This window comes from Sinocyclocheilus rhinocerous, unplaced genomic scaffold (genome assembly GCF_001515625.1).
Source record: "Sinocyclocheilus rhinocerous isolate Xijiao unplaced genomic scaffold, SAMN03320098_v1.1 scaffold1111, whole genome shotgun sequence".
NCBI lineage: Eukaryota > Metazoa > Chordata > Actinopteri > Cypriniformes > Cyprinidae > Sinocyclocheilus > Sinocyclocheilus rhinocerous.
In genome coordinates, this window is record NW_015655406.1 from 81576 (window position 1) to 108992 (window position 27417).

The 27417-nt window shown below is 37.3% G+C and overlaps 1 protein-coding gene across 2 annotated transcripts; it reads right to left on the bottom strand.

Moving 5' to 3' along the window:
* Nucleotides 1–476: 476 nt before the first annotated feature.
* On the bottom strand, nt 477–26386 carry LOC107718191 (metabotropic glutamate receptor 2-like). 2 transcript variants are annotated; one of them, XM_016525171.1, is made up of 7 exons: nt 25984–26386; nt 25768–25922; nt 18500–19081; nt 8043–8880; nt 5438–6501; nt 856–1036; nt 477–757 (listed from the first exon to the last, which is right to left on the bottom strand). In XM_016525171.1, the coding sequence occupies exons 3-7, from the start codon at nt 18965–18967 to the stop codon at nt 684–686; spliced, it is 2625 nt and encodes an 874-aa protein (XP_016380657.1). In that variant the 5' UTR covers nt 18968–19081; nt 25768–25922; nt 25984–26386; the 3' UTR covers nt 477–683. The 2 variants fall into 2 exon arrangements, with proteins under 2 accessions (XP_016380657.1, XP_016380656.1); XM_016525170.1 differs by having other exon boundaries at nt 25768–26386.
* Between the last annotated feature and the right edge of the window lie 1031 nt (nt 26387–27417).

Sequence of the window (27417 nt, forward strand, 5' to 3'; positions counted from 1 at the left end):
CAGTCTCCAATTTACTGAGAATACTGCATCTAAAATCACATACCCTGGGGTAAAAAAAAAATCGTAATATATTTTGTGCAAGTTTCATTGGTGCTCAAGGTCCTGTGGTTGCAGTAATCACGAGACTTAAACATTCGTATATCATGCCTTTTCCCAACAATGACTCGTTGAAGTCCAACAAAATACAGTTATAAAGACTGAGAACTCAAAGTCTATGGTTAACATTACTTAAGACTAGTCAATTTCTTTTGTAGTGTACATCAATCTGGGCACATATTGCCAAGTCTAGCATCATGTTCAGCATCATGTTTCTTCAAAATAGCTTCCATTCCTGTATCAGGTGGCTTTAAATCTACTAGACTAGCATATTGGCTCATGGGATTTATAGTTACATTTACAATGGTCCTTCTTTCCAAGCTCTTGATCATAAAGAATAGCTTTATTGTGTAACTGAAAGACAAAAACATGCTTGATCAGATAGAGGTGACCGCAGGATCACATGGGACACCTTATATTTATTTTTGTATATTTTCCAGGACAAGATAAGTAGATGAACTGCGATTGATGATGACTGTTGACTGCAAATACTCAGAGTATCAAATGAAGAGGAAGAGTCTAAGAAATTGCATTCAATTCCTGATTTTGAAGATATAAAATTGGACCCATCTTGATTAAGTTCATCTTCACAACGATGACGTCGTAGAGTCCACCACCTCTCGCCCGTTACACACGGTTGGCACTATAGTAGAGGCTGAAGCTGTGGAAATTGTTTGGTTTTAAGTTGTTGACCAGAAAAAGGCAAATAAATAGGGACCAATAACCATTAGCTTAAGGTTTAGGAGGGAATGTGGCTACCTTGTGAGTAGGTGGAGCTCGTGGCGGTGGCTGCTGTGGAGAATCGGTTGTCTTTGGCCCTCAGACTGGTCACATTCTTCTGAGGCTGGAAAAGGATGATGTGGATTTTGGGGGCAAAGAGGCAGCCAAGTACCACAGAGCCGCTCAGACTGACAGAGATGCACATGGTAGTGGTCTGCACCTGTATCAGCATGAAGAGGTTTTAAACATGTTCAGATAAGTGTGTCTTTTAACTGTCACAACAGTTTGTTACCGAATACTTGGGCAACTCTGTTCAAACCTTTAATGTGAATCTCAAAAACCCCCTCAAAGCCTTGGTCAGATTTCACCAGAAAAGGAAAATGAAAAACATTTGCATAAAATGAAGCCTATTTTAGGATCATAAAGAGGATTTGAGGTGAAATATGACCTGTTTTTGATTGAACCTCATTCTGTATTCATTCTTAATACTGTTTACTGCGCATCTCCTGTATACCATGGTACCAAGTGATTACTAAATTCATGTATCATTGTGTTTACATTGGTACTTCAAAGAATGCCATGGAAATACCAAGAGACATGTCCAAAAAATGGTATTACCATAGCAATATGTCCAAATAACATCTGGTAATACCAAATATAATATTTCAGTATCAGTATATATCAGCAGTGATGGGGAAAGTTACTTTTAAAAGTAATGCATTACAATATTGCGTTACTCCATAAAAAAGTAACGAATTACGTTACTTAGTTACTTTTTATGGAAAGTAATGCGTTACGTTACTTTTGCGTTACTTTTTAAATCTGGACAGGGCTTGCTTGTTTGTTTTTAAAATAAAAAAGTTCTATTTTTGGCAAATATAAAAGCCTTTTCACACCAAAAGTGAAATGAATAAGCCTCAGGCTGAAGGGAAAGTAAATTTAAGTCTGTACAGTAGAATGCAGAAGAAGAAATTTCAACACACTTCAGCAATAGAAAAAGACACACCAATGTTTGTCTAGAGTAATTTTGGCTTATTAGTATGGTTGAACTGGATCATCGAAGGTCAGAAGCAAAGACATTGTTTAATAGAATGGGATTAAATACATAAAGGATATTTGTGTTGTTTAACATTTAATTATTGCAGGTTTGCGTCTTATTCTGAGTTGCATTATTTTTATTCATTTGTGTTTTTTTTGTGAGAGATGAATTAATGCATATTCATATTTATTTTAGAACTACAGTAACATCTTCTGATTTCTCTCAACAGACAGGAGAGCTGTCAATCAATAAATTGGGAAAAAAAAGTAACTGGCGTTACTTATTTGAAAAAGTAACTCAGATATTCTCCTGTAAATTAAAAAGTAATGCGTTATTTTACTAGTTACTTGGAAAAAAGTAATCTGATTACGTAACTCGCGTTACTTGTAATGCGTTACCCCCAACACTGTATATCAGTGTTATAAAGTAGTCTTTGTGAGATTTAAGTCCAATAGTGAGATACTGGTGAGAAAGTCAAATTTGTGAGACTTAAAGACACACTGCGAGATATAAAGTTATTATTATAAGAAACAAAGTAGCAGTTATGAGATATAAAGTCACAATTGGGAGATCTAAAGTTGCAATTATAAAAAGTCACAATAACCTTTAAGGCAAAAACAGGTCATATTTGTCGGCATACATCATCAAGGATGTCTCATTTCAGAAAAGTAACCATTATAAAATGGACTATTGTTTCTTGTTGTGAGGTGTAAATTATTGTAATTTCTTTCTCACTTTGAAATGTAATGGCTACTTGTCAGCCTCAATGACGTATGTGGCTGACAAATGTAACCTTTGGAGGGCGCATCCTTCAAATTAGACAGAGCAATTGTATTTTCATATTGTTTATTTCAGAGATATTCAACCCTGCTGTTGGACACCCACTGTCCTGCAAAGTTGAACTCTAACCCTAATTAAACACACCTGAACCAGCTAACCAAGGTCTTCAGGATCAGTTGACAATCACAGGCAGATGTGTTGAAGCAGGACACAAACTTTGCAGGACAGTCTTCAGGAGCAGGGTTTATTCAGACAGAGAACATCCCAAGCCAAAAAGTCACTCATTATGTTTCAAAGCTGGTAAAATAAATCACTTAAATCTGTTTCCTGACACTTAACCTTTAGGTCCCATCTCCTCTCCCTCCAAAGGTTAACTGGATGACACTACATAGCACTCCAGCAGCACTGATATTGACAGCACCAAACTCATCTGTGTATAATTCTCTGTGGATTCTCTGTGATTGTGTTGTAAAATTGCCATTCTCAGCCAGGGGGCATTCTTGATGACCGTGTTTACCATTTCACTAACTGAGCTCTGACATCTCTTGCCCCACAGTGATGAGAGTCTCCTGATAACATGCGACAAGCTGCCCTCATCCCTCAGATAGTGTTTCTCTATCGACTAGACATTCACATCGCTGCGCTGTGTTTGACCTGGCACTCTGAGTTTGTCTGGTTAAAAGAGCCAGAGGCCAGCTCTAAAAGTAATATCATGTTTGGTGTGATTACTTGCAGAAAACGTCAAGACTAAACTGACTCTTGAGTTACATGAGAAGGCAGAATCTTAAAAAGTATATTTTGGCATATCTGTCGACTGTTTCTGTTTTCTCAATAAGCAAAATCATAGAACCACTCCTATTTAGCTGCCTTTTGTAATTAGCATTATCTCCTTAAACATGATCAAGGGTGTTTTGCCCTGTGGTAGTAGGGGTATTCACTGCATAGACTTACAAACCTATACTTATTACCACTTTTTCATGAGTATTGCTTTTTGTTACAATTTACAAGAAAACTGTAGATATCCATTTGGATCGATGTGTGCAGGTTTGGGAAGTATCTCTTTAGCATAAGAGTCACAGTAAAGACAGCCTTGTGTAGCCAGACATTTATCTACTGGCATAAAGTGTGGTCCATTTTTCAGCTTGGTCTAGCTAAAGCCGGGCTCACACTGTGCGATTTTAATAGTCCTTTGCGATTGTTGCTTGTCACACTATATGAACATAATCCCCATGTCACGCTGTAGGATCTCAGTTGTCACAATGTCAGACTGTACGACAGTCAAGACGCGACAAAAACAGACGTACACAAGAAGACTTGTCCAGGGTTTTACGTCATCAATCCGTGACCCGCGTTCTCTTGCTATAATGGTAGCTACATGCCTTGATAATAAAAACCGACGTGTGTGCAGCAAGTCATGGCTGGGCAAAAGAGGACTTTATGGACTTTATGGACTTCCAGTTCTACAGAGCGAACTTGAGGTAATTTTGTTATTCGAGTTTAAACATCCTACCCCTTAATAAATAAACTCAAGTTTTTCTTCTTGTTGTACTGTCCACCTGACTCATTTTGACATTTTCACTGAGGTGGTTTGAAGTTGTCGCACAAATTGCGTTATCAGGTTCAGCGCTCCTATTGGTTCTTGGTTTGACAGTCATCGTAGGAGAAGTCACACTGCCGGAAAGTGTCTGAAATCTTCTGACACTGCCAGAATTTAATCGGAGGACAATATTGATAGCAACGGCCCTTAATCGGCTGTTGGTGAACATGTCAAACCAGCGATCAAAGACATAAGATTTTAACCTAGGATTATAGGAATCTTTTAGGATTTCCAAAATTTGTCTCAGACAACCAAATCGTGGCCAAAATCGCACAGTGTGAGCCGGGCTTCAGGCAGGAGTCTCCAACCCTGCTCCTTGAGAGCTACCGTCCTGCAGATTTCAGCTCCAACCCCAATCAAACACAACTGAACCAGCTAATCAAGGTGTACAGGGTTACTTGAAAATTACAGGCAGGTGTGTTGGAGCTGAAATCTGCAGGACAGTAGCTCTTCAGCAGCAGGGTTGGAGATCCCTGAGCTAAGAACTGTGCACACTAAAAAGAAAAAAGCATTTGATGTACATTGACCTTATGTGCCTTTTAGAAGTATGTCTATGTAAAATAGATCAGTGGTTCCCACTCTTTGTCCTGGAATTCCCCCAACACTGCACATTGTCTCCTGAGTCCCTAATGTAGGATTCTTCAGTTCTGCTCTTGAAGGTCCACTGTCCTACAGAGTTTTGTTCCAACCATAATTAAACACAATTGATCAAGCTAATTAAGGTCTTTGAGATTGTTTGAAAATTACAGGCAGATGTGTTTGATCAGAGTTGCAACTAAATTCTGCAAGACCAGGGACCTCCAGAAGCAGAATTGAAGAATTCTGCCATAATGTCTCCTTTATCCAGTGGTGTTCAATCCTGCTACTGGAAGGCAACTATCTTGCAAAATTCAGCTCCAACCTTAATTAAACACACCTAAACCAGTTGATCAAGGTCTTTGAAACAGGTGTGTTGGGGTAAATTAGTGCAAAATTTTGCAGGAAGGTAGCTTTCCAGGAACAGGATTGGACACCTCTACCCTAATCAACAGACCTGATTCAACTTATCATTTGAGGAAACTGCAAACATTGGATCTTGTTAGATAAGGGAGACATCCTAAAAATCGCTCTGTTGGGAATACTCCAGGGGAACCACAGAAATAGATATCACTACAATAGACTGGCATTTACCTTCAAACTTGCTTCTAATTATGGGCTCTACTTACTCTGTAGTCACTGGCAGTGACGTAGAAGATGGGCTGAAAGGCCAGCCAGATGATGCAGGTGGTATACATGGTGAAGCCGATGAACTTGGCCTCGTTAAAATTCTCTGGACACTTCCTGGTCTTGAAGGCATAGAAGGTGCAGAGGATGATGAGGATGCAGTTGTAGGTGAGGGACACCAGCATGCTTGAGTCCAGGCTGTTGCATTTCAGAGTCACCACATCTCTCCGATCTGGACCCACCTCTTTCCTTACCCCAGGTGCCTCAACCAACAGCCAGATAAGAGCGACCAACAGCTGGGCGGAGATCAATACGGTACAGATTGCTACTTGAGAGGCCGGGCTGATGAACCGTGGTCGTTGGGCACTGTCCCTTGCCCCACCAAAGATCCGAGCAATCCTGTTGGTCTTCGTCAGCAAAGCCGAGTAGCAAACAGCAAAGGAGGTGCCAAGCCCGAGACGTCGCAGGGTGCACACAAACGTTGAAGGTTTGGCAATGTTAATGAAAGTCATGGCATAGCACAGGAGCACACCAAATAGCAGGATGTACGAAAGTTCTCGACCGCTAGCTTTTACCACCGGAGTGTCGTTGTTTCGTAAGAAAAGCCCAGCCACGGCAAGCGTACACAGCATCCCCAGACAGGCGATAGTAACGGGTCCTACTGCCCATGCATCTGACCAGTGGATATACTCCTCTGGAAGCTCATAGCACCCTGTCAGGTTAGCAAGGGGCCATTCTCCAAATCCACAGTCCATACAGGTAAACTCATCTAGGAGATATTGGTGGGGTTGGCATGGGATGCAAATCCAACAACACACATCCCCAGGCTGCATACTTTTAGCTTCATTTGGTTGGCATGGGTCACTGCACTGGGATGTCGGAACTACTCCAGAAGCCCAAGGTACCACACTGATATTGAGCACTAAGTCCTGTGCCCAGTAGCCTACCTTCCGGTAGACAAACTTATTTTCCTCTTGGCAGTAGTGAAAGATGTTGTAGCGACCCAGGCTGTCACCCAATGAGGTGAACCGGACCACATTCTCAGTGTCAGCAGGCCTGAAAGGGGCTGAAAAAGGTTTAAAGACATTACCTTTTGTAGTAGCTTGAAGCTAGAGAGTGTGTGCGCAACATGAATTTTCTCTCAAGTGCAATTAATCTCAATTCAGAAGCTAATGTGATTCATGTAATATTAGCTAATCTCTCAAATTTATTTTTCAACTGAAAGATTTAATCTGTTAAAACAACATTCAGTAAATCAGTATATTGTCCAAGGTCTGACAAACTGAGTACGTTTACATCGACATCAGCAATCTAATTATTTACCATGTTCTGAATAAGGCAATGTTATGATTTAATGTGTTTACTAGGAGTTGCTTTTAGAATATTCCTTTCATGTTCCCGTTTTACATGTTATAGTACATAGATCGATTAATGGCACACGTCATTACGTTCCCACGTGACGCCATCTGACGTTCCCTCTGGAATTTAACGTATCAACATACAGTTCGTCTTCTGTACAATACCGTTTTGGGTGTTTCGTTTTTAATTTTACGAAAGCTTCAAGTGCAATTAATTATATGTCGAGCTATACGTGCAAACAGATGATGACGGATAAAAATGTGCCTTCTTGCTTGAAGCCATGCTCTTTTGTTTGCCATTAAACAGTTGACTACTGCCGTGTGTGTATCCTGTCGCAAAATGCGGAGAAAAGTCCTACACGACGGTAATAATGTGATTAAGGTGTGTACATGTCTATACTGCACTTCAATAATGCGACTAAAATAGGAATACTCCACATGTCTTAATTCGATTTGTTTACTTCGAGTATGAGATTAAGGTAATCAAAAATCTCTGCTTACATGGTAGATTCTTAATCAGAGTATTGTCTTAATCGTGTTAATATCGGATTATTGTTGTCCATGTAAACGTACTCACTGATTATCCTCTTTGAGATTGCATTCTGTTAGAGACCAGTTAGAGCTCTGATAATTTGATAAAGAATGTTTCATGTCTGTAAATGTAATAATATCTGATACTTTTTCAGTGGGAGACAACAACATTGATCTGAGTGGCAAATGAAGTTTCGGTGCATTAAAGGTGCAGTAGGAGATCTTGGAAAATGCTAACTTTAGCCTGATAGCACTGAAAGCGAACGTTCCCACCCTCCCTGCAATCGCCGTCCAAAGCCACACCCCCTGAACACATTTACGCTCACAGACCAGAATACCAGAGACAACAGAGGTATGCAGATACATACGTTGACAGGTGGGTAGGAAAGCCAATTAAAACGCTCGGACCGAGCGTTTTGATTGGACGAACATTTCTTGATCCTACGCCTTCCACAGAATATATAAATACAGACAAATACATTTAGACCACTAAACTTAATGATTGCTATCGGGATGTGAAGAGACTTTCAGCCAGCATAACAAAAAATGTTTCTGAAGACAATCACCTATTGCACCTTTAAGACGCTATTATTTGTTAGATCTAATTTTAGGTAGATAATTCAAGAGCTTCTTCATAGGTTGGGAGGAAATGTTCTATTGCAAGAAACAGGACTCAGTGTAACTTGAAAGATCTCATTTGGTCATTAACTCTACTCACCATCAAACTTAGTCTTGAGAATAAACTCCCGGTAGAACCGCTTGCCATTGCCTGGCTTCATGGCATCGCAAACCTTTGTGGTATTGGGGCACACAGCTTGCCGCATGTTGTGTAGGCCATAGGCCATTGCATAGACTGCATTCACCACAAACATGATCTTTGATTCTGGCTTAAATGACCCATTCCTCAGGCTATTACTGGCACAGCCTTGTTCGTGTAGATGACAGCCAAACCTGTGCTCCCAGAATTCCCTAAACCATGGGTTCCGTGTGTTCAAATCTGGTGTTAGCTTGGTGAAATAGTCCTCAAACTCCCTGATGGAGTATGAGGCAAGCTCAATGGTGAAAGCCCCATTAGCAGCCTTCTCGCTGCCATGGACTACACTCTCCTGCGCTCCCCAGCCATCACTGGCCACCCAAATGAAGTTAACATTCATCCTGGCTGCGGCAGCGAGCAGTTCCCTTGCATCTTCACTTCTGGTGAAAAGGATCACCACTTTGGCATTGGCTTTTTGCTGAAGCGAGCGAATAACATTTTCGTAATTTCCTCTGTTTACTGAACGGCTGACTTTTACTGAAGTTGCGATGCAGATTTGGCGTACTCTGGCTTCTTGTTGAAACGCATCAATACCCGTCTCACCGTAGTCTCCCTCTGAGGCTACAGTAGAAACATAGGTCCAGTTGAAGTACCGTATGATCTCAGCCATGGCTTTAGCTTGATAGAAGTCTGGTGGGACAGTTCGGGCAAAATAATCATAACGAGATTTGTCGCTGAGCTTGGCAGTAGTGGAAGCATAGCTTATCTGTGGGATCTGGAAGAGTCTAAGAAGGTTTGCCACCTGCAAAGAAAGAAAAATAATTGATCATTAAGCAATAATACTTTTGTATAATGCAGTTTTTTATCCAACCATTTTACCACACTTTGCATAGACCTGAGCTTTAGCAATTTAGCTTTAGCAGTTTTTTTTTAAAGAATTATGCACATCTATTTTGAAGCATCCATTATTAATGTAAATTGTAGAAAATTTTAATCTTTTTTTTTTCTGTTTATTGTCAGCTCTCTGTGTGTGGCAATAGCACAATGCTAATTGCCCCAGACAAATAGCACTGGGTTTCATAGTTATGGGGTAATCTGTAATGAGCCTAATTTACATAATGTGTTTTTCCTTTGAAAAGAATTAAAATGTCCTATTTAAAATTAATGTTAAAAATTAAATAAATACTATTTCAGTACATTTAGCACAAGGGTCTGTGGACAATTTTGGAATAAGGTGCAGGTTTTTGAACTAAAATACATAGCACAAAAGTGGTGCAACTGTTTACTGAATTTGCTCCTTTTTGTAAAGTTTATACCTTGCTTTGTCATAAATTTAAAACCCCCATTTCCCGAATGAGTGAGTGATCTACAGATGACCTTTGCAAACTTGGTAAGTGCAAGATGTCCCATTACATTCTTTTGAGTGTGGGAGTGGGGAAAATACAGCTTTTTACCTCTGTCCTGTTTTCCTATCTCCCTCATCTGAGCCTTTCGTTTCAGGCCATAGTTTCATGGGACTCGGACAGACCTAATTCTGATCGCACAAGGTAACTATGCTAGCGGACAAAATGATAATGTTAGGTATGTTGCAAGTTTTCCTCAGGCCATGACACACCTTCAAAATCTGAAATGGGTCCTACTTATCATTTTCACTGACAGAATGCAAGAATGCAGAAAATGGGCTGTTTTCACTTGAGAATGCAAGAAAATCTTGTTCAAAGTCAGACCATAAAATCTTTGTATTTGTATTTTATGAACAAGGTATTATCACAAGAGGAAGACGGGGCATATTTTCTAATTTGCATTTTCTTCTGTTTTCTTGCAGTCAGTGGCTCAGTTCTAATGATTAGTTGGAGAAGCTCCTCGCACCGGAAATTATGATAATAGCACAGACTCCAGGGACTTTTGGGTAATGACTGAAATTCGTGTCTGAATTCACACCAACACATGTAAGTGTTTCAGATGTTTAAAAAAGCTTCCAGGATAGTTATCAGCTATTTACATTTCACTCACATTCAAGATTCAAGCTTTTAAATGTCAGTTCCTTAGATGTATCTAGTCAAGGTTATTTGTAGCTGCCTTTAAAAACCACACACAAGAAAATGTGGTTGAAAGATTCTTTATGCTACTATTTTTCCATTATTATCCAGAGGAAAATTTTATTGCTCATAGGTTGATCTTTAATAGCTCATGAGACTTAATATTTTAAGTAACTAAGTTGCTTCCTCTAAAATCCCTAAGGAGAAATAAACATAGACCCAAATGAGACAATAATTGACCTACAGCAATTATACTGTAGAGCAATAAAATTGTTATCTTGTTCTCAGGACAAAATTCTGAGGAGCAAGAGCTGACTCACATAACTGTTTTGTGCCAGTAAGGTGGATAGCATGTTTAAATATCAATTAACAAAATGACTGGGTTGTACTTGTTGGGTTTAGCTCTCAACTGACAGATATTAAAGCTGATGTGTGTTGCACTCACATGTTGGTTTCTGACAAGCACACTTAAAGAACTCCGTTCATTCAAGCCTGAGGGAGAGAAGACGGTCTGCTAAGAGGTGGAATTGAGAAAATCTGATTCATTTAGACAAGTGCAGTTCTCCACAGAGGAAGAACACTAGTTTGACATCTAAATTTCTATCTAAATTTGACATTGAATGGGCTAAAGCGTAAATAAAAGTGAGAAAATCAGTGAAAAGTGGAACTAAAGTAATCATTAATTGTTACTTAAACTACATTGCCATTGAATTGCCCTGCTTTTTCCTTAGCATTAAAATTTTCTAAGGAATTTGCATACCACCCACCCATTAGAAAAGTAGAAAAAAAGCAGGATTTAACTGAGCAGTGGTGTTAATATGTGTGAGCTGTCTGCAAAATCTGATGCTGTCGTCAACACCTCTTAGGCATCACTGGCCACGGCTTCTCAGCTTTAGAAGCTCGAGCAGATGTTGATATTCCAGTTGCCTATCAACACATTACTTTTTTTTTTTCATGAAACGGTAAACTGCCTGAACACCGCTGAAGCATTTGACAGGGACCACCTGAACTGACTCTAGTGCGAACACTGCTGCAACATGGAGATATAGACCTTGCTGCATTTCCCATTCTAAGAGGAAAACTGCTGGGTATAGGTTTTGCTGCAAATCATAATGGTGTAAAGATACCCAGGTGAAAAAGAAATATATTTAAATTGTGCTTTTTCAGACATACTTACTATATTTAAATTATACTATACTAAGTGCATATTAAATGTATTATCGTGTGTGCAAAGACTGAAGATGATAAAGTTCGAGCAACAGAATAGGGAGGGATGGAGGGGGTTTTGGAGGTGGACAAGGAGATGGCGTCGCAGGTTCCGGAGACCTGGGCACAGCCTAGTCGTCGTGACTCCTGGCATACAATATTTTGCACCAGAGCCTTGCAGCTTTAGAAAAATATAAACATACTACTTGAATTTCAAGTATATTTTTAATACATTTAATACTACATCTTTTTCACCTGGGTAAGGCTCCTGCAAGACTCCAAAAAGCAGCAATATGCGACATTGTCATTGCAACTGAAAGTGAATTTATGTGCAGTATGAAAGTTCTACTTCAGTAAGGCCACAGCAAAAAGGAGGGATCACAAGTCATTTCTAGAGACCAGAATATCGAGCCAGTAAGCAACATCCCAGCATGACCCAGAACACCCTAGCAACCATCTAACAATGCCTTAGCAACCACACAGAACACCGTAGCAACCATCTACACTTTAAAAAAGATTACTGGAGTACATTTTACAAGAACATACTATTTCAGTCTTTCTACTTCAAAATTTCACATTTAATTCAAAGTGTTACTTGCAATTTCTGAGTGAAAACTGTTTCAAAGTAAATCATACAGCTTTTTTTTTATTTTTTCAGTGTAGCACAGTGGTTCTTAACCAGGGGTCCGGGACCCACTAGGGGGCCTTAGCACAATTCAAGGGGGCAGTAAGATGACCTAAAATGATTTAAAATAAGGAAGCTTTAAAAGAAGCTGAAACATCTAAAAATCAAGATGTAAACTGACATCATATTTCTTATTTTATGTCATGGAAACCTGGATATATGAGGGAATTTTGAAAGTGTTATTTTAACCCTGAAAAAGTCAAGGAAACTAATAAAATCTTTAAAAGTCATGCAATTTTTTTCCTTCTGTCTTTCTAGTTATGTCAAGTGCTAAAATATGTTATCGGGTAACAGCTGTTGTGAAATTGCCATTTGTCAGTAAAAAAAATAAAATAAAGAAAAATGTAAATTCTTTAATGAAGAGTAAATCTTGAAGAACATTAAATTCTTGAAACTTCTTTAAGAAATTGAATTATTATAACTAATTAAATTTTTTTTTTTATATATATATATATCTGGAAATGGGGGAAAAAATATCTCTTGAATATTGTCTTGGACAATATAGGGGGCCTCAGATACAAGAAGGCTGAGAACCACTGACTTAGCAACACCATAGCAACCACCCTAAACACCCTGGCAACAATCTAATAATAGAACACTGTAACAATTGGTGAAAGAGAACACATAGCACTGTGGTTGCAAGTTTTTTGGAGGCAAATAACACTTACATTTTCATCAGAAAATATAAAAATACAGTGCATAATTTAGTTGTTCCTGACATGCAATTCGTAGTTTTCATTATTAGATCATTATTTTGTGTATTTGGTGTAACAGAATATGTTGACATGCTTTAATGTTCAAAAAACACATTATTTTTCAAATACTGTACATTATTGTAGGTCCTCTATGCCCCGCCTCTCTCAAACGCTTCGTTTTCTACAAAGTCCCTCCTTCCGACAAGCGCAGTCTGCTCTGATTGGCCAACTGACCCAGTGCATTGTGATTGGCCAAACACCACAAGCACGCGTCGGAAATGCAACGCCCCTTACCATAATCGCGAGCATCAGCTTTCAAAGTAAATATCAAGACAGTTAATAATGTCGTTAGTTTTACCATCAGTTCAAGCCCGAAAGGGCAACAAAGAGAAAGGAAAGCTTGAAATCGCATCATATGACCCCTTTAAACTATTCTCGGCTTATTCAAAATGTTTCTGAAAGGCTGGTTAAAAACAAAGCTGTGTCTGTTCTAGTGGTTAGATGGGGCTGCAAAAGAATGAATAAGCGTCTGACCCTGTCCTGAATGTGAGCCGCACACCCAAATGAAAGGCTAAACAGGGTCAAGTGATGCTCTGTGACTGCAAAACCCCTTTTCAAGCTTCCCCAGCCTCCTACTAACATAACAACACCATCTGCTTTTTCCCAGGACACTTCTTCACCAAGTGCTACACAGCCAAGCGGCATCTTCACTCTACGGTAAGAGCTAGAGAACTGCAAATGACTAAACCTGACAAACAAATAAACATGGTATGCATAGTAATCTGAAATTGGTTTGTTTCAATGAGTGCTAATTATATTATAATTCTAATTATGTGGGAATGCAAATGATTTGGCATTTATATGGCATTAATTATAAGCATTCTTTTTCTGTTGTTTTGGCATCCCAATAACACCACATGCAGTTCCAACCTATTAACATTTTCAGTGTCTCAAACCACAGCAGACATCTCCATATGAGTGACCTTGAGACACACACACCTACTCTGAAGACAGCACAGTGTGTTAATAATACAGAAACACTAACAAACAGTGACTCTTGGCAAACAACTTCACCCTTATGAGACTCACACGCATTAACTTGTCTTGCTCCACACAGCTAATTCCACAAAGGATGCCATTTTGTCACATATTTTTCATGCATGTCATTATTATTTATAATTCTATGCTCACACACACACCCATTTTGTGCTGGAGAAATATGATAATATATTCTGTCACCTTGTGGGGGAGAGAAAATGTGCTAGAGATGAAAGGAGCATGGTGGCTATTGATTGGTTGGCATTATCAAATACATAGCTCAATATGTGTCAAACTATCCAAATGTCTCACATACAGAAAAATCTCAGTTAGTCTCACTCAAAAATGAGTGCTATCTGACATGAAAACATTCAGTTCAGATTGTAAGTTCACTAATGAAAAATCATTTATTCACCCTGATGTTGTTGCAAACCTGTCTGACGCGTATGAACAACAATAGGGACCGTATCTTTCAAGCTTCAAAAACGATCCCAAAGTGGCCCATTTGACTAATGCGGTATTTAAAAAGTAATTCCTGAAGTCATATGATAGCTTTGTGTGACCAAAATTTAAGGCATTATTCCCTGATGATCTGCCAATCCAGTGAGCTGTTCACTACGGAGTCAATGAGTTGAACTCGAGAACCTGATCAGTATTGTTGTAAATGAATAATTTAGACCAGTTTTGTGAACTGGATCAAACAATTCAGACATGGCCACATCTTATCTACACATCTACAAAACGCATATTATACAGAAACTTCATATTTAATCGTATTCGATTCAATTAACAAAATGACTGGGTTGTACTCCGTGTTCGAACTATACCGTGGACTTTGGGGGAGCCCACTTGTTTGTTTTTTTTATACTTGGTTCTCCCATCAATACAAATCAAATGACTTCAGATGATTTGGAATATAGTGCAGGACTACCGTATGGATTACTTTTATGACACATTTATGATGCTTTTTTTTGTCATTCTAGAGCTTGACATGTGAGAGTCTTCAAAAATTTTGCTTTTTTTGGGCCATCAAAAAATTCAAATAGGTTTGGAATGACACGAAGGTGACAGAATGACAGAAATTTAATTTTTGGATCAGCTATTCTTTTAATATCTAAATAATTAAACAAAATACAGGCCACATTTTCCAAGATGTGTGCTCGTAATGATGTGCATTATGAATACAGATTTAACCATGAGATAATTAAGCTATCGCGAATGACGTGCATTGTGAGTTGTGTAGCCATGACGATTTTGTTTATTCCCTCTCTAGGGACCTGTCACTCACAAAATAAGCAGGATAGTCTGCCAATCTCATCACCACCACCCACTCCAGCACTCAATATAGCTCTGCCTCCCGCCACCATTACCCACACACACATTAAGCTTTGTACCATCAACTGATGAATGGTAATATGTAAGCCCTGATTCCGTCTCACAATCCAGATGGCAATGGGTGAAAAACAGGTGTGAGAAAACCAGCGAGGACATGTGCTACCGTGTGTGTTATCTCCTTTATATTCATGTTCAGTCGTGTCATGCTTGTGTTTGGGTTCGCTGCCAAGAGCGTCTCTCATTTACCACTGGGCTGTATGAGCTCCAGGTTTGCTGAAGACCCCTCAAAGCTCTTTCACCCCAGTGCTGGACAGGTGGCATGGGCTTTGGCAGGCCTTATCGAGGCCCTGTTGGCCAGCACTGTTGGAAGGGCTGCTCTAAGACCTTCAATTGCTGTTGCTGGATGTGACATCCTTCCCACAAGAGTGAAACACTCAAATGTGGATTTCTCTGCACAATATATTGTGTGCATAAAAGCATCAAATTCTTGCTATGTTTGTTATATATACTTAAGTTGACAGACAAAAAGGTTATTTTGTCATAGGATTAACATTTTTTCTTCCTAGTTTTTTTTATGACAATCACTTGTCGAAATTGCCATGTGATTAACCACTTTGGAGGTCACAGGAAATGACATCATGGCAATAGTGAATTGCTGATGGCATCACAAGAAAGCGCACTCAAACCCTTCAATTTAGCAACTGTCCTGCCAGTGCATGAGCTGTTATTTTAGTATTATTTATGTACTATTATAGTATTTATTAATATTTTAAATTAGCTTTTTATTATTTTCAGTTTAAATTTTTATTTTTTGGTTTAAGTTTTAGTAGTTTTATGTGCTTTTGTCATTTATTTTTATTTTCTTTATTTAGAATTTTTTTATATTTTTTTTATTTCATCTTATTTATTAGAATAATTCAACTTAAACTTATTTCATTCAGTTGCCAAGGCAACATTTCTAATTTTTGTTTGTTTTTAAAGTTTTTTAAACCAATTATTTATTATTAAATTATTCATATTTATTATTTTTTTTATTTCAGCGTTATTTCAATTGTTGAAGATTTTTTAATAATATTACTTTTAGTTTAGTTAAAGGGACAGTTCACCTAAAAATGAAAATTGTCATAATTTATTTCCATACTAAAGCGTCTGCTAAATGCATAAATTATTATTATTATTAATTATTATTATTATTAATTATTTCCAAACCTTCCAGAACTTTCTTACTTCTGCTAAACACAAAAGAACATATTTTAATGAATGTTGGTAGCCAAACAGTTGACAGTAGCCATTGACTTCCAAAGTATTTTATTCTTTTTTTTCTTCCTCCATACTATGGTATTCAAAGGCTACCGTCAACTGTTTGCTTTCCAACATTTTTTCTCAGTATCTTCTTTGTGTTCAACAGCTGAAAGAATTTCATAAATTTTTGGAACATGAGAGTGGGTAAATGATGACCGAATTGTAATTTTTGCGTGAACTCTGACTGGGAATGTTATTTTAAGTTCTAAACACTCAGTATGTTCTCATAATATTGAACTCTTGTATCTATAACTTTTATCAAAGAATGTAATATAATTTCATATAATATGACCCCCAACATTTTGCAACCCTCTTTGTTGTGCTGAAGTTGGGCGTAGATGTGTGTACCGCACTTAGCAATGTAAATTCCAGCACAACTGATGTAACAATTAAGCCACGATTCCTACCGTATAAAGCATGAGCGCAGGGCAATTAGCGCTCAGTCATCTCATGCTAATCACTGCCCAAAGGCAGAGAAGCATAATTAACAAGCTGTAGATTCACAGTCTCTGGGCGCTTCACTCAGGAGGAGGTCAGTCTGTACGGAGGATGCTATTGTGCTGACAGAGCTATGGGCGGATGTATATGTTGCTTCGGTTTGATAGGGAGGAGTTGAGTGTCACGTAACTGAAAGAGACGCGGTCAGAAGTACTGCCTTTGTATGTTATGCTTACTGCTATGATAACACTTTCTGGTTGGATTTCATATTCATGTCTTTGTGTGAGAATGCAAATAAACATTTGAGAAGTTGAGAAACCGTATTAATGATAGCTTGAGCTTACTCAGACAATAAACTGAGCAAAATGTTTTGCAGGGGCGTAGCAACCACTTTTCAAAGTTCAGTGACCTCAAATTATATTGTAAGAGTCGCAAAACAAAATTGCAGGTGGCTGCATAAACCAAAGTTTTTAATACCAATCAGAAGCCTTTGTTTGCTTTAGTAATGCATTTAACATATGCAGAAACAGTAATGTACCATTGCTTGTGCCCACTTACCTGCCTTTTAACTACTGAGGGATTGTTGCATCACCTGATTAATATTCATGAACCAGTACTTTACAATTTAAATAATATATCATTGTTTTTGCATTTTGGCAATAAGATTTAAATGTGCTTAACTGTTATGAAAATACAATGCAAAAGCATTTCAGTGGTTGTAAAACAGGCTTCATTTTCTTCATGCAAAATATAATTTCTTATCTGATTTTTTGGGGTGAAATATGACTGGTCATGTTCTTCACAGGTCTGTGAGATTTAGCTAGTTCCTGCAAGGTAAAACCAGCTTTTACCAGCTTAAACCTCCAGGGTTATTATTAACAAAAACTAAAACCATAAAAAATAAATAAAAATTAAATAAAGTAATAAACTTATTTCATTTCAGTTAGTCGCCAAGGCAAAATTTTTCTTTAGTTTAATTACCAAAATAACTACAACTAAGTTTAATTTTAATAAATATAAAGACATATTAAAAAAAAAATGAATAAAATTACAAGCACACAGTTACATCACTAAAACTTTAACTTGAATTAAAATGAAAAGAGAAAACATAAAAATGAAATCTAATTCAAAATATTAACAATCTACAATAGCATATAATGCTAAAATAACACTGAAACCATCATAATGCATTAAAAATCAAGCATTTATAATTTTTTTTTTTTGTATCTCTTCCAGGTCAAAAGGGACCTGAATGCCTTACGAAGGTGGTCAAGATTTTATCTTTATTTATTTAAATTTTTTGCAATATTATTTTAATACTGTGGATATACTATTATAGTTTTTGTTAATATTTTGAAATGGATTTTATTTTTGTACTTTTTAATTTTTAATTTTAGTAATTAAGTTTTAGTAATTTTGCTGTGTTTTTTTTTTCTTTTTTTCCCCTAAATGTCCTTTTTATTTTTTTATTTTTTTTTAAGTTTTAGTATTAAGTTTTATTAGTTATTTTAGTTCTTGAAGTTAAACTAAACAAAAATGAGAAATATTGCATGAAACAAAATAAGTTTACATTTTTATATATTTTTACTTTATTTCACTTAAAGTTTATTTTAATTCAAGTAATGAAAATGTTTTTTTTTAGTTTTAGGCACAGGATATAGATTGCTGTACTGTCCACCTTACCTGTATAGAAACATCACTATATGATCCTCCAATCACTCCAGAGATGGCCAGAGGCAATTCGTCCGGCACAGGATTTGACCCATCAGGACAGATGAAGCCTGGCTGATGAACTTTTGTGAGAGAAGCCCTCACGAACTCCAGCGACTGCTCTAGTGCGTACGTGTCTTTAGAGCAGGTGTCCAGTATATGGGCTCCCAGCTTCAAACCGGGCAGGATACGGTTGTCCTGATTAATTTCGTCCAGTGCCAGCAACATGGCCTCCAGCCTCTGGATCCCACGCTCTTCATTTATCTTACCGCAATCCTCCATCCCTTCGCCCTTCTCGTGCACGGGGAACAGCCCTCCGATCACCAGGTCTCCATCTATGATGATCTCCCGCTTGGATCCGGCCAGAGGTGGGGTGTACCTGGGGCTCGTTTGGGCCAGAGGAATTAACAGGAACAGGAATATGGGCATAACCCCAGCCATGACAGGGTTATGAGAGGAGAAGTGCTCTTATAACTACCCTGTGTGGTTTAGTTGGTTGAGATATTTAATATGTCTGCCGTTGATTGTGGACGCATCTCGGTATCTTCTCTGCTCCTGAAAAATAGACATGAATATCATTGACTCATTGACTCTACAGCTCATAATGCAAAATAAACAACACCGAAAATGAAACACATCATTTTTATATGATTAATACTTCTGATAACAGAAGCATACAATGCACAGAGTCCCATATTACATAAGAAACTGAATCTGCATAAGGTTTTATGGTGGCAATGAGGAAGCGGGCATGTCTAGAAAGCAATTCATCTTGATTGAACTCAGCATTTCAGAGGTGAGGCTCTGTTTTCTAGCTTCATTAATTCAGATACATCAATGACTCGGTCACTACGTAATTTTCTCATGGTGTCAAAGGTGATAGATATCATCTTTTAGGTTATGAAAAATTACAACCTGAGGGAAGAGGATGAAAAGATGAAACGATAAATAATTTCAGCTGATAGGAAAGTCTTTCGCAACTATATTTCACACAGACTGATAGAGCTTTCATTTAGAGATGCCAGACTATCTCCTTTACTTGTCTACTACACCGTTGCAAAGATTATTATGTATTTTACTTCTATTATACATTTTCAGATGGTGCATGTTTTTAAAGAGCCTTTTCTACGCTGGTTTGGGATAGTTCTCTTTGTTTGGCATTAATTATATCTTTAGAAATGACTAGATGCATCTGGTATGGTGTATTTCCTGACATATATGTGTGTTTGTTTATATATATTTTCTCAGGAAATACACAGCCCACCATCACAGTCCAGTTCTGGCTGGATGCTTACAAGTCCTGGGGCCTCATTTATAAAATGTTGCGTATAAACCGTCCTAAATTTGTTCTAAGATCATTTCTCAAAAGTGCGTAAGTGCGATTCAGAGAAAGCGAACGTGCGCACAAAAACACGTGCGTACGCCGCTCTTCCAGATGTGACATTTATAAATCGCAAATGATCTTGAAATTGTGTGCAGCTGACTGGTGTCAGATCTCCGCCTTGTACACGCCCCCTAATTAATATCATTACCATATAAAAGAGCACACGCCAATATCCGACTTTCTATGCTTGAGAATGACGAGCACAAAGAAAAAAAAACTGAAATTGAGGTCCTGCTGGCTGAGGTAGAGGTTCATGCGGGGACGCTTTTTATTTAATCATGTGTAATTATTCTGTGGACAAACAATGTGTGTGGTTATATATTTTCTATTGACTATTATCAAAATTACTACTTCTAGAAACAACAGAAATAATAATAATAATAATAATAGTAATTATAAAACAATTAGGTTTCCAAAAGTAAGAAAAAAACTACGAATTCAAGTAAAATTTTCAGTCATCTTATAAAAAGTGAGCCATCCTACTTTTAAAATCACTTGCTATGACAACTAATAAAAAGTTTAGTATAACGAAATCCTTGCAAAACTTTAAAAAACATTATTGAAAGAAAAATGGGACGTTTCATATCATAATAAAATGAATTATTACACTATTACGGTCTCCGGTCTGAAAAAAACCTGCATGTGATTTGGCATTTCTTCATATTTACACAGTTTACTAATGCTGCTCAAATGTGCCATTAATGTACTGACACAAAAATATATAGTGTATTTTATACAAATATAACTGATGTAAATGACAAAAACAAAGTTTGAGGCTGATGTCTCTATTCATTTTCACAGAAGCAAAGCAGCAGATGTTATACATAAAAACAGTTAACAATGTTATTGAATAGAATATATTAAAAGCGTTATTGCATGACATAGGCCTATTCTTATAGGCTACACAGACAAAATGTGTTTATGCATTATTTTTTTCTATTTTACACATTAGTAGTAAATCAAGACTTCGCAAGTTCTCTTGTAATGGGTGGAAAATCTTGTAACATGGAATAAACTGTGCACAGAAAGCGAGTAAGAACTCTCAACATTGGGCTACTAAAAAGGTTAGTTTAATCTCGCAAAAACTCCCGTTAATAAAAAATCTGACTACATTGCATAATTAATCTCTTACACTGCTTCTTTGTTGTTTATGATGAATTTGGTGCTTGCACGTACACCGCTTTTATTATTATTGCAGCTTAGATGTTCAAATAGCTGCAGTACTCTGACTTTGCCACAAGGAAAAGTGCGTACGCCTGCTCAGACCCCGACGTGGCCGTAAGTACTTTTCCACGTCAAAGACCATTTTTTATAAATATGAACGTTGCCATGGATTTTAGCGTACGCACACTCTAAGATCAAATCTGTGCGTACGCACATTTTTATAAATGAGGCCCCTGGTCTCTATATGACTCAGATTCTTCATTCAGTGTAAGGCTATGGGTTTTATTTCACGTTTCATCATTTGTTAGATAAAATACATTGAATCAGATTGCTTTGAAGCGTAACAGTACATCTCCCTTCAACAAGCGGCACAATTTGAGGTATCATTTACGCCTGTAGCACATATGGTGCAGGACGAGTTACATGCCAAATTTGAATAGTTAGGGTTAAGGGTTTTGAAAAATTATGAGCAATAGTAATACTGATGCTTGTCTTAGCCAGCACCTAATTATAAAAGCTAACATATGTTTCTTTCACATTTTTTTTCTTCCAGTTTTGCCATTTGATTGTGAATCATTTTTGAGTCACTAGAAAGTTTACCCTCTTCTAAGTGCAAGATATAAATATGAATTGCACAGCAAAACAGTTATAAATAATACAGTATATATTTATAAACTGAACATTTTATTGCCTTAGATATGATGATGAATATGATCATTTGAATGTGAAGGAGATGTTCTTCTGAGCCTCTGGACACCACTAACTTTTCAAAAATGCCATATTAATTTAAGATAAAGCACTTATGTTCCCAGTGTTTGCCCTCTTGTACCCTTCCTGCTGGCGTAATGAGGCAACATCTTGTTTATTAGGTTTCTCTTCCTTAACTTTTGCTACCATGGAAACAAGAAAAAGTGGGTGGGTGGGTTGGGGCGGCAATGCAGTGTGATAAAGATATACATGTATTCTAATTAATACAAGATCTGTTATCATTGGTGGATTAAATTGAGGGATTCTAGCAAGTCAATAAAGTTAATTCTTTGTAATGTCGGGACTTCATAAAATTGCATTTTTCAGATACTGACCTCAGTCTTCCCAAAATTGAGAAAAATTGTTCTTACAAGAAAATATGACATTAGATTAGAATAATAGTCTTAGGTGATATTTATTTATTTATCTATCTATTTTACACTTTACTACAAAGGTACAACATAGAATGCTTTTTTTCTAATTGTAATCTATAAATGCTTTTTTTCATACAATAAATTTGGAGACTGAGTAAATGATAGTTATACCACAAGGTTGATTTATGCAAAGTCATATCATAATCAAAGTCATATAATGTCGTATCAATCTAATACCTCAATTTTACACTGTTTTTACACTCAATTTTACACTGTTTTTTTTTTTACAGAAACAAAGGTACAAAACCTGTTACTAGGGTAGTACCATATCAAAAGGTACTAATATGTACTGAAGCAAGTAATAATATATACTAATATATACCTTTAATGAACTACGATGTACCTTTTAGGGTTAAATAAGGCACAAAGATATTCATTTTAACGTTTGTACCAAAGGGTACCGCCCCAGTGACAGCTTTGTACCTTTTCTTTCTGAGAGTGTAGGTGTGTTCCTTAGCTATTAAAAAGGTGTTGGTGTCTCTCAGTCCCCAAACAAAACATTAGGGGTTATAATTATAGTTCGCAGGTTTCTAAATTTCACCAACAGCAGTTGACCAAAACCACAAAATCATTTAAATGACATTAAAAACTAATCATGGCTTTTCCCTCTTCTCTGGCACAGATGGAAGCAACGGGCACCCTCTGTTCGCTGGACAAGAGAAACTTGTCAAGGTAATGAACCAGTCCATGGTAATGAACAGAGGTCTGGACATTAGTATATCAGTAAAACAATAGCAGTCTCACTTGAATAATGAACATTCACTCAAGTTTAAGGCCACACAATGTCCCCAGGCGTAAATATCAAAGTATATTTTAGATTTTAATGTCAACATGTCAGGTTTGACACTTAGGGGAAAACTGTTAACTGAAGAGTTATTGAGAGGAGCCATCATTACTGTGCTCTTGAATAAGGCGCTTCAACCAAGGTTGCTCCAGAGGCACAGCACTGCAATCAGTGCACTATAAATCGCAAAGGAAGGAAAGCATGAACAAAATGACAAGCGGTCAAAATTATTTGATTTAACTCTTTGGCTGTGCTGAAAATTGTTTACCTAATTTGCAGTTCATGATCAAAAATGACCGGCCTTTTAAAAATTACTTGTAAATCATCATCACCAAATCTTGGATTCAATCATTTCATCAGCTTTCAATTAGCACTGGTTTTGTATTTCTTTTTGGAACTGACTGATCATAGACCTCATTGATTTGAGCTTATGCACCTCAGGTTTTAATAGAAAAAAAAAGCATTATTTGTGGATAATTTTGGCAATGTTGACTCAAAATCTGAGGTGCATAAGCTCAAATGAATGAGGCCTATGATCAATCAGTTCCAAAAAGAAATACATAACCCGTGCCAATTAAAAGAAAATGTAATGAAAAGATTGAACCCGATATTTGGTTACAATATATATAGCATAACAAGTTTGTAAGTGTTTTTTTTGTAGTTAAGTCATTTTTGACAAGGTGTAGAAATGTAGACAAATTATAAAATCTTTTTTTTTTTTTGGAAGTTGTTATACCTTGTGTGAGCAAAGCCAGTAAATTTTAGTCCAATGCAATAAAATTAACTAGCATTTTCAGGAAAAAAGGAAATCGTCTCCAGGTCAAAATGACCGGAACACAACATGACAGTTGAATTAAACAAATAATACTGCTTTGATTTAATTTAGGTAGTTAAATTAAGCAGCATATGGAGAAATCAATGTTAATTTTATTTTAAAAAACTTGCAGACTCTTGTCAAGTCCAACAAATCTGATTCATAGCTCAAATCTGACGATGATATCAGCTTAGTTTAATATAATAAAATTAATGATATCAGTATATAAATCTTTGTGAGACCATAAATTTTTCTTAATGACATGCAATAAAATTAATTCAATTAATGCTCATATCTGATGAGAGAATAAACCTTCTCCGTCGGGTTGTGGCATGATAAATGTTATTAATGGGCTTAATTTCATTGTGTTTTATTCAGTGTAATCTGATTGAGGAGCACACACACCACACGGATCCAGTCTCTAACCCCAGGTTATTTTGGCCATGAAATCCAAAAATGCCCAATAACCAAGGGAAGCACATAATAATGCTGGAATTCAGAGCTTGTGGAAGAATTAATTCCCTTGATTCTCTTGTCTTGGCAGCATTTATGTGTATACTGAGAGACCAGATGGGATTTTAAACTGCTGATAAGTTTAAACTAAGTGATTTAATATCCGTGACATATATCAGTGTAAAAATATGACATGCCTATAATATTTTTCCCACACACCCTCACGTACAATTAAAGTCCTATTTCCTTTTTATAGGACCCACTTTGGTTTCATTGATAACTTCTGGAGCTCAGCCAGACCAGCTGAATGGCTCGATAAGGTTGCCAAGGACGAAAGCATTCACAGACATGGAGCAAATTAACTATAAGATGTTTATCTCAGCACGTCCAATCAGCTTTGCTCTATGGGTTGCTATGGATGCTTTACACTATTCAGATTCAAAGTGTCAGCGGATGAACAGAAGAAGGTGTTAAGTTTTGCAAGAAGTTTCTTTCTCAACAGGAAAATGGCATGTAAATGCCATTTCACAGATTGTGAAAGGTGTTCAAAGGCAAGGGTTGTGCAGTGCTATTCATATGGTATGAATATAATTATTCATGAAGACTCAGTGTTTTTCTCTCTTGAACTGGTGTAAACAGAACCTACATTAGAGAATTTATAAAACTGTGTCACTGCAATTGCTTTGTTGTTTTTTAAGGTGGTATGATTATAATGATTTGACTGTCTTCATATTCAACAGCTTTGAATATTTGCATGAATAAATGAATTTCATTACAGAAATCTAACACATAAGCACCTTGATGAAATGCGTCGACAAGTCTGAAAAGCCTGAAAATTTTTCTGGAGGATGGTTTCAACTTCCACGTGTCCACATTTGTCCGAAATATTAAACATGAATACATCACCTGGGTTTTACAAATTTGCATTAATCCAGAAAAAAAATATATTATTTCAGTACTAAATATAAGACATTAAAACCTGATTATGACAAAAGCAATCAGTTGCAAACCTAAAATATGTTTGCATAATGCATACCCTGTTTCCTTTAAGTGATGTACTGATCCTACCTTTCTTTGTAATAAGTTGATCAGAGTTGAGCGTGTCAGATTGTCAATCACACTTCTGTTGTGCTCTAATATCAAGTGCATTTATAGTCAACAAAGGAGCAACATCTCATTGACATTCAAACGCAAGCCTGTCCTGTTTGTATTCTATCACAAGACAGGTTTGTGCTCAAGAAATGCCAAAGCATCCGTGCACGCGCGCGACAAGGCAATTCTCCGGCACCTTGACTTGCTCTGATTATTGCTGCATGTAATAAATTGTTCCTTAACATAATAAGCACTTCGCCTGTGGTGGTAAACACACCCAGTCTGACATGCAATTGATTTTAAAATGAACCAAAGTGTGCGCAAATACGTGCGTACTGTGGCGCGTAAATAAAATGCATGTTTGCTCACCTGTGATGAAACGATTTGGCAGAAATTCAACACCTTGTGCAACTTGTTTCAAGGATGCAAAGTTGATTTCGCTTTGGAGTTGGTGAGAAATAAGCTTCCATTCATGATGTCCCCACAGGTGCAGGTGTTTGATGTGTTTGGATCTGTCCTTGGTGCTGAAACAAAGACCTGATGAAGCGCAGGAGGTGACGAAGAGGAGGAGGAGGAAGATCTTACCTGTGCACAGTGGAATTCACTCGAAATGATGAATGCTTTCTCATTAAAAGCAACGTGCACCACAAACACCTTCTTCAGCCCACCTAAGTCCAGTTAATGGCCAGTTCGGTGCTTTCTCCTCAGTCTCAGGGTTTCGTGAGAGCGCAAGAATTCAGTCCACACACCTGCCATCGTGAGAGGTTTAATAAACTCAAACTAAATCTCCACGGAACCACGGTTCGGTTCTCCCAGTCACGACTTTCCAATGTCTCTTACTGAAACTTGAGAGGTTGTTATTGAACAATGTTGCCCAGACAAATTAAGTAACAAATGGTGGGTCCCTCTGTTCCGATTTGATCTTTTAATTTCAAATAATGGCTGTTGGTGTTCAAGGTTCGAGCTTCATGCATTCGTGAGGTTCGGGTGGAACAGCTACCCCTGCGCCCCCTTCGTGAACTCCCCCCGCCCTGATTGGTAGACAGGTTTCGGAATTTCACTTTGCATTTATAAACGCTGACTGAATTAACGCTGAGATATGCATATGTAATATGCAGTAATATCCTTTAAAATGTAATAAAACTCTTTAAAACAACAGGTGCAGCGCTCGCGACGAGCACGTGACCATCTGTCACGTATTGACAAAATTGATGAATTTCGTCACCTAAATCCACGTTTTTTTTAAAAAGTCTTCTGTAATGTAACAGAAAAACGAACTATATAAAACTAATATTAGTAAAATGCTGTTTTCAACACATTTTCATCTTTCCCCCTCAAATGTTTATAATACTTAACGCGATAGTTTCTGCAACTTAACAACGCTTATGAATATTTAATTAGGCAAGCACTGAGGCAGATCATGATTGGTTGTCCGCTTACCCTCTTTAGAAGTGCACGCAAGGCGAGCATGCAGCAGGTTTTACTTAGAAATGTTGCTACGTAACTCTCGTCAACTTCGTCTGGAACATACTACAAAAAAGATTTTTAAAATATTTGAACAACCACAAAAGTGCGTTTATCACCCCCTTGTCAGCAAGCTTGGCCCCCACCCCACCAATTTGAAATCGTATCGCACCAAACAATTTTGAGTGCAATGCGCAGTTTGCCCTGTTGGTGGCAGTAATGAAAAAAGTAATTTATTATGCCATAACTATTATGCCAAGAAAAAAGAACGCAACACGAGACCGCATGCTTCAGAGAAAGAAAGTCACATATTCATCAGAGCCTCCCAAAAAAAGATACAGGTAACTTAGCTGGTTAATTTCAGTCGTGTTCACTATTCAAATGTACGCTGTTGCTTATGATAAACGGTTTTTAATAGTGATTTTAAAACTACATATGAAGCAATTATGACTATGCAAACTTTGCAAAGAGTCAGCAGCTACCAGAGACCAGATGTAACACCTAAAGAAATAAATTTTAGTCAAGCTCATATAACAAGATAATATTTAACTTATA